This window comes from Branchiostoma floridae, chromosome 12, assembly GCF_000003815.2.
Source record: "Branchiostoma floridae strain S238N-H82 chromosome 12, Bfl_VNyyK, whole genome shotgun sequence".
Taxonomy (NCBI): domain Eukaryota; kingdom Metazoa; phylum Chordata; class Leptocardii; order Amphioxiformes; family Branchiostomatidae; genus Branchiostoma; species Branchiostoma floridae.
The window spans coordinates 17,957,990-17,966,727 of NC_049990.1; the positions used below are offsets into that span (position 1 = coordinate 17,957,990).

General features: G+C 38.4%; 1 protein-coding gene across 2 annotated transcripts in view; it reads left to right on the forward strand.

The window, feature by feature from the left end:
* The first annotated feature begins 583 nt into the window (after positions 1-583).
* The window catches only part of LOC118427317 (unconventional myosin-XVI-like), a 36,698-nt gene continuing 28,543 nt past the window's right edge, over positions 584-8,738 (forward strand). For both annotated transcript variants that reach the window (XM_035837051.1, XM_035837052.1), the window contains exons 1-2: positions 584-787; positions 8,263-8,510. In XM_035837051.1, coding sequence (XP_035692944.1) covers positions 8,282-8,510 — 229 coding nt within the window. In that variant the 5' untranslated portion in view covers positions 584-787; positions 8,263-8,281. The remainder of the gene's footprint in view (positions 788-8,262; positions 8,511-8,738) is intronic.

An 8,738-nucleotide genomic window follows, 5' to 3' on the forward strand; every position in this document is an offset into this window, starting at 1 on the left:
GCGTCTGCACCACTCAAGAAGAGTAGAGTCCTTCCTAGTGTGAGTGGATCAAATGAATTGGTCCGAATATGCTTATACTGTTCTGTGTAAGCCTGGTGTGTTAGACCATATGGGCGATTTCCAACGAACAAACATATGTTCTTCCATTCCCATAAAATGCAGCCAAATCTCTGATATCACCAACTTGAGTTTTCTGAATGTTGGAGGGTTGCCATTATTTTATATAAGGTATGACCTAAATAAAGAATTCATTTAGGATACTTCCTAAGCCATGAACTAACTTCTAGAAGTAACATCAGTATACTTACTAATAGTTAGTAGTCATTAGCACTTCCTCAGATGTTTTGGGATATTTGAATTTCCCGCGTAAGCGCAATGGCTCATGGGATATATCATCCAAAGAGGCGAAACCATTATAGCCAGGAGGAGGAACATTGTCATACATTAAACATTAAAAAGCTTGATATCAATTCTTAAATGTAATAGCATTACTTAATAGTCGTCAGTAGAATATTTATATCCCGAAATATATTCATTTCCAATTTTTTCCAGGTATACGGTGAAAAATCTATTTTATCGAATACCCCCTTTCAAAAATGATACCTTCCTGCATGAGCAAGTTCCAAAGTTCATCGATGTCGTGACTTTTGCATTTTATCGAAAGTTTTGTAGTGTAGTTTTCCGTGCCCTCTGTCTACCTGTGACGATGTAATATTTACACTAAGGGTGGAGCACTGTCTTGTGTCACGAACAGAAAGAATTCCCAAGCTGAAAGCTACTGTTGAGAGTGAGTATTCTTTTTTTGTTGTTGAAAAATTATAGGCGTAAACTTCGGCTTTGTGTTTGTGCTAGATCGGTTCCTGGCTTCCCAGTGGGACTTCATGGCTTCCTAGGGCGTTTCCCGGATAAATCTGTTTATCTCTAATGTTTGCAGATGATAATACTGCGTAAAGAAGCAACGACACCTTTGTAAAGGCACGAAAAATATACACTTAGCACCCCACCCCCTTTTTAGCACAACTTTCACACCAGGAACTGGCAAGGGGGTGTTTTCGTGGGAGGGGGGTTAGAGTAGGATAGGAGTAAAGTACAGATTCGCAAGAGCTGAAAAAGTAAGTGTAGCGTAATACCAGAGTTTATGGGACAGGGTACAGCTTTAGTATTAAAACTGGAAGTTTTCAGTTGGAGGGATATTAACAACTTGTAGAGCATACAGGGCAAAGCAACATTCAGTCATAGTACTACATTGTACTAGTACGTACTACTACTGAACTTACTAGTACCAATTTACTTAGCAAACATAAACAAATTCAAGGACTGTTATCAAAATAATGAACAAACATCAAACTGACAGTGAACACTTGTTATTCCTGTTATCAAATGATCAAAAATTTTATTCTAGCTCTGTTTTGTTTCACCATGGTTCATCTGACAAGCCCTTTCACAGAGGTCTGAATGGCGATAGGAACTCTAGGTAAATATTATGTCAAAGGTAAATTCCCCGTAAAAGAAATCAAAACCTGTCCGGACATTTTTATGCAAATCGAAAGAATGGTCAAGGCATGGACTGTTTTCTTTACCTTTGACATATTACCTAGAATTCTTGTTGCCGCACATCGGTCTGCCTAAATACCACAAACGACCACAAACGACTCGGAAATACCACAAACGACCACAAACGACTCTAAAATGCAGTGTGTATGGGTCAAAGACCTTGTGTGGTGCTCTGGAGACATTGTTTACACATTTATAAATTTAAATAACGCAGCAAGTCCTGCGTATTCACCAGTTATTTCGAGTTAGTCCGCCGGTTACAAGATCGGTCACGATGGCTGAGCGCACTGTCAATGAATGCGTGCCTGTATTTGAGGCTGAAAAACACTTAGTATACAAGTTTTATAAGTTGACAATGATAGAGTTGTGTCATGCTATAATCTATGAACCAACAGCTTCCATAGTTTTATCGTCCTGTCGTTTATGGAGCCGAGGAAGGTATCGAGGACTTCCCCATGCAGACTCCTAGCACGAGCTATCCAACATGGCGGCAAAGAATCGCTTCGATCTTGAAACCGGCGGACTAACTCGAAATAACTGGTGAATACGCAGGACTTGCTGCGTTTTTTAAATTCATAAATGTGTAAACAATGTCTCCAGAGCGCCACACAAGGTCTTTGACCCATATACACTGCATTTTAGAGTCGTCTGTGGTCGTTTGTGGTATTTCCGAGTCGTTTGTGGTCGTTTGTGGTATTTAGGCACACCCGCCGCACATGCGTTCTGATCTCTGTGAGAGGGCTCATTGCTAAGCTACATGCCAAAAAGTCTGGCACTCAATTAAATGAAAATTGAATATTCGACCTGAATATGCACGTATACAGCTATCTGCATGCACTCTCACACTAATCTACTAAATGAGATCATTATAAAGAGGGCCCTCACACGACTATATAAACTCTCTGTAACGATGGTAACGGGGATGGAATATGGCATTTAGAATGTTTGATCCCTCTCGCATGCTGAAAATAATTGGAGCAACAAACCGAGCTAAAATATGATGGATTCCATGCCATCAGCTTTCTGCAGATCTCCAAGAATCTCAGGATTTGTTTTGGTCTTTTATGTAGGACAAGTTTTAGGGGGTCAAAAGGTCATAAGAAGAATGGTTCTAAACAGGTAATGTGGCTCTAGTCATTGTTTATAAGACTATAAACTTGTTTTCAAATGGCAAAGGATAAACATTTAAAAAAAAAAGACAGGTGGTCAAAAGGTTATGCAAGGAGTTGGCAACATCACAAAGGAATAACATAACCAAGAAATGCCAATAACATAGTTTCAGCCTGTATTGTTTGGAATACGTTGTCATTGCTTTGACCTGGGGCTCAATTTCTGGCCTTAAGCCATTGGTACGTGCTTTGAATACTTCACCTGTATTATGTGGCCTCCAATCCAAGCTAGATCTTATCTTAGATAAGTAAGTAAATGAATTTATGTACACATATCAGTATCCTTTACCGTAAGTGTACAATGTATTTCTGTTTTGTTGTATGACCTGAAGCTATTGTCACATGGTTTTAGTACTTTGTTTTTCCAAATATTAGAGACCCGAATTGCAGTACTGAGTATGTATGTAAGTAAGAAGAGCAGGAAGTTTCTGGCAGGGGTGGGTGTGTGTTCAACACAAACAGTGTGTCCTTTACTAAGTGTACAATGTATTTCTGTTATGTTCTATTACCTGAAGCATTATAGTATATGGATACTTTGCTTTTACAAGTGTTAGAGATCTGAATCACAGTAAGTAAGTAAGAGGAGAAGGAAGTTTCTGGCAGGGGTGGGCGTGTGTTCAACACAAACAGTGTGTCCTTTACTAAGTGTACAATGTATTTCTGTTATGTTCTATTACCTGAAGCATTATAGTATATGGATTTGCTTTTACAAGTGTTAGAGATCTGAATCCCAGTACATGTAAGTAAGAGGAGAAGGAAGTTTCTGACAGGGGTGGGCGTGTGTTCAACACAAACAGTGTGTCCTTTACTAAGTGTACAATGTATTTCTGTTATGTTCTATTACCTGAAGTCACATACTTGTACACTATAATAGTATAATTGCTTTTTCAAATGTTAGATACCTGAATCACAGTACGTACATGTACATGTAGCATGTACTTACTAGTACTACGTAAGAGGAGAAGGAAGTTTCTGGCAGGGTTGGGCGTGTGTTCAACACAAACAGTGTGTCCTAAAGGTTGCCCTGTCAAACATCTGGCAGGTCAGGCCCAGGGGATCAGATACTGACAGGAACTGTTGCCAGGTTGATCTGTGGGGATTGGATAAAGGGCTCAAGTGTGAGGAATGATTCCAGAACTGTGTCATTTTGTACTGATGAAGGCAACAGATGGTCCTGGAAACGTTTACTATAGAATTAAAGAAGATTGTGTAACGAATGTCCAATGATGATGTAACAAAGAGGACTTCAAATGATTTGAGAACTGTCGTGTATATTGCCAGATGTACTAGTTACATCCATAAAAATAGAGGTATTATTTTTGTTTGGTATGTCTGTCTGTGTGTGTGTGCATGTCTGTGTGTACAGATATTTGTGAGCAGTATAACTTAAGAAACTCTTGCCTTCTAGTAATATACCAATATTCACTGCGGATAAAAGATATCTTATTTATAGTGTAATGAAAAGAGAGATTTACAATCATAATATAAGGTTTTGAATTTGAAATAGAACACTTTGTCATATTTATTGAAGTTTTCAACTGTCATACAACACAAATGTTTCTCACTTTGTCATATTACTTTTTTCAGACCTTTTAGTACATGCAGTAGAATACTTGTACACTATATGACAACAGTTTGTGACCTTTAAAAGAAGTCTGTGTTCTGGCTCAGTCTGTATCCACTTGGTGGAAGTAATCTCAAACAAAAGGTTACACACAATGATTATCACCAATGACTCACCATTATGAATGGGGTCCGTTTCCTATGTCTAATTCTTTAGATGATTATGGAGTTTGTACTGTTCAGTACAAACAGGGTACGTTATACCCTGAGGCAGTTAACTGGGTTTGACAGAAAAACAAACATGAGTGTGACCAGGAAGTGGGGGCCTGCTATCTTAACTTAAGCCAATCAAGTGTTAAGCAGTGTATACGTAGGTGTGAATTCAAATGTGATTATTAAAACCCTAATTAAATGCATACCCTCTGAAATTGTTATTGTTTGCTACTTGTCCTTGCTAATAGTTGCATTACTTATACTCATCTAGTACGTGATAGGAATTATTGTTGAACCTGTCTAACATCAGACACAGCCTGCGCACACACACACTTCAGAGTGAAGTCGAGATACTGTTACCTCCATGAGAAATCATTTTTGTGTGTGTCTGTCCGTATGCTTGTGTCTCTGGATACTCGTACATCATGTATTTGTGGTCAGCATAATTTTAGAACCGTAGGTAAGGTAAGGTAAGGTACTAGTAAATAGATCGTAAGACTATTTGGTATGTGGATACAGGTTAGAAAGAAAAATGTCAAGGTCTGAATTTTGAGCCCCCTAGTGTGTGGTCTTGGTACTGCAGCAGAGCATTCAATTGTGTTTTTTTGTGTCAACCTGAGGAAGAAGTGGTGTAGGTTTGAGCTCCCTAGCAATTTGCTCTGGAACTGCAGGGACAGATTTGTTAAAAATTTTAGAAGATGAGGATTACTTCAAAGTCTCAAACAAAGAAAAGAAGGACTTTCATGATATTTTGAATTGAATTTTGTAGTTACTGTAAAGTTTCGTGCAATTGCAAGGAAAATGGGTGGAACCATTGGACCTCAGCCTTGCACAAAATTGCTTTTTGTTTTGATGACAGATTGTAACTTTTGAGACTGACCCTTTTGTTGGGAAGAGGCCAGAAGTGGGCTGGTAAGTACAACTTAACAACTGGAAACCATCTGTCACTGGAGGGTTGGAATTATGTTTTATTTCATGAAAGTATGAAATATTGTATACATAATGTTATATACTTATGAATATAACACACACACTGTCCTGAGTTGAAAAGAGATATATCTGATCAATCGTTTTATTAATAAAGTATTACAACACATCTTAATTAAAAGGCATTGATAAATACAGTTAACAAACAGATGGAACTTCGAACGATTGGAAGTCTCCCTAAAAGTATGTACGATGCATATACATACTTTTTAGGATGATTTCTGACATATATCAAATGCTCACATATGGATTTTGAGCTAATAATAGCAAAGTGTGGGTCCCTGTGAAATTTGTAACAGAGGAATCTTTGATTTCCTGTAGTTGGACCTTGGACGATGTCCAAAGTCAATACACACTAGGTAAAGTGTACATAGCTTAAACATTGATTACATGTTGGCTAAGGCTAGATCCTAACTATTTATAAATGTAGTCCGACAGGCCTGTGGTAGTTTGTCCCATTTTTGTATTGATTAGGGTGCCACAGCACAAAAAGGTGCAAGTTACTTTTACTTTTGTATTAGTTTCTTTGCTAAAGCCTAAAGGTAAAGGTACAGGTAGTCCCATGGCCTAATTGTAATGCTATAGGGGCAGTGTGTTGCAGAAACTGGCTGCTAAGACTGTCTGTTTTCTCAATCAATCACTCAATGAATCAATAAATCACAGGTATCAATGGACTTCTTTACACTGTCTTTACTTAATTTTCCAAAAAATGTTCATTTTCCCAACAGGCTTAGAAATCACATAGCCATGAACTCGTTACATTTTGAAACGTTTAAATCATGTTTAAAAGTACATATTCGAGAAAATGTGGTACTCAAAATGTCATACACAATTTCAATCAGAATATAGACTCTCTGTCCTATTTCTTTGTAATGCAGAATTCTGTACATTTTGCAATTGGGAACTACAGTATGTATCATAGGTGCTCTGCAACTTTATTGCCTTAATTGATTAATACGGTAACCTTAAATTGGGCCACTCTTTCTTACATGTATATGGGAAAGTACCTTGTGTTGTACAATCATTAGATTTAATAGATGCATGCAATCTCAAAGTGTAACCACAATGATGTCGGTTATAGTGACCCACTGAACAAATTATATGTTGCTTGATTGCAACTTTGATATCATTATGAAAATCGTTTATCATATTTAGATATATTTAGCAGCAATGCAGTCAACCTCACGCATTGCTTGCTTGCAAAGGTATATATCTAAATTGAAAAACAAATATTATATTTCATATCATGCTACTGTTTAGTCTCTAAGAAAACTATTGGTATCAACCACTTAAAATTTGAATGATTGATAGTCAAACAATGAAAGGAAAACAAAGAAAATTAAACATCAATTGATATTGTGAAAAGAAAGCTTATTTTCCTAATCTGTCATTTCAAACAAACATAATATTATCTTGTACTGTAATGTATATGTAGTAGCTAACCAACATCTATCACACCACAGTTATCCCTCAGAAATCTTACTGTGATTATTACTATTAGTTGCTTTAGATTAAGAACCATTTGCTTATTGCATCAAGCATTAACTGTTAGCCTGGATACCATCCTCTATAGTTACCGCTAGCTCAATCTTCTCCCTTACTAATCCATGGTTTAGATTGGTGCAAAAAGATTGAGCCAGTGGTTACTACAGAGGACGGTACCCAGGCTACATGTTGTCAGATACATTAATCTTCTTTAACCTTTAAATTATTCAGTATAAAGCCTACATATAATCCTGACCTACATACTAGTATACATAATTATAGCTCCCAGGCCACAGATTGAGAAGGCTGGTTGCAGATACCAGTGAGTAGTTGACTCGTACTTGTGAAATGTGAAACATGAAGTTCCCTGTTGGTTCTAATCCTGTTAGGGTCAACAGCCTGATGTGTGCATGTTTGACATGGTGGACTGATCCAGCTGACTGCCAGGGTGCCAGCCCTGTGTTTTACAACAAGGGTCAGGCCTTTTCAAATCATAGGATGAAGCTGGGATGAAATGCTTTCTGTGGAATTTTACTGGGTTTAACATACGTTTTGCACATCTAGCCAGAGTGTCATCCTAAGTTAGTTTTTTGTGGCTTTAGAAGGGGAGGCCCGGCAAACGACACATACATGTGTGTGTAACTAGGATGATACTGACTCAGAGCCTAATGTACATCAAGAACCTTGGGTTTAGTATGCTGTGGGCCCAGTGCGTGTCAGGCCATTTCAAATCAGGATGAAGCTGGGATAGCAGTCCTATCCAATTTACATTTTGTAGCTACATTGTACTAACTAGTTTTTCAATAGGGATCCTGGGTTTTGTGCATGTTCAACCCAAAATTGGGTTTCAAAATTGGGTTATTCAGTATGACAGAAATCTTTCCCAGGATCTAGGATTCTTTAATACATTGGCATTTTCTTAGGATACCTTAGAGTATGATCTTACATAAAGAAAAGAAAAATAGGGTTAAATCTGCATGAAGTATTGTAAGGACCTCCATTCAGACTCTTATCTGTCCTTCCCATCAGTGCAGTGTTTGGAGGTTGGTTCATTCTGCACAAAATGCCAGGGTTTTATAAACTGTAATTACAGGATACAGACCCTCTTCTGTCATTGATGCAGTGTAAATGTGGTTCATTCTTATAGATGCACAAAATGCCAGGGTTTTACAAACTGTGTCTTACAGGCTACAGACCCTCATCTGTCTTTCATGCAGTGTAAATGTGGTTTATTCTGATAGATGCACAAATATCAGGACCATGTTAGAAATGCCAGGGTTTTGTCTTACAGACTTCACACCACGGACAGCATGGAGATCGACCAATCAGTGTTGGAGCAGCTGCCCCTGGAGCAGCGCCGGCGCCTGGTGCGGCGGATACGACAGGACCAGATCCGCGCCTACATGGAGTGGGAGAAATCGGGCGGAGCCAGGATCCCCGCCCGCAGACAGAGGAGGGACAACAGGAGGAGGACTCAGGTGGAGTTTGGAGCGGAGACAATTCTACAGGAAGCAGTGGCCAGGTTTGATGACATTGAAGGTAAACTGACCAAAACTGTGATGTTTCTTTTTCAATAAATGTATATGCAGCACTTAGAATGTAAACTTTGCAGTTTGCAAAAGATTTGGGATTACATAAATGACATAAACTTTTGCGTGTTAATGAATTTGGGATGGATGTGAAGTGTAATCTTCAAGCAGATCACGCGTGGCATAAGACTAGTATCATAAGCTGAGGGAAGGTAGTTTAGCTGGCAGCATGGCCGGT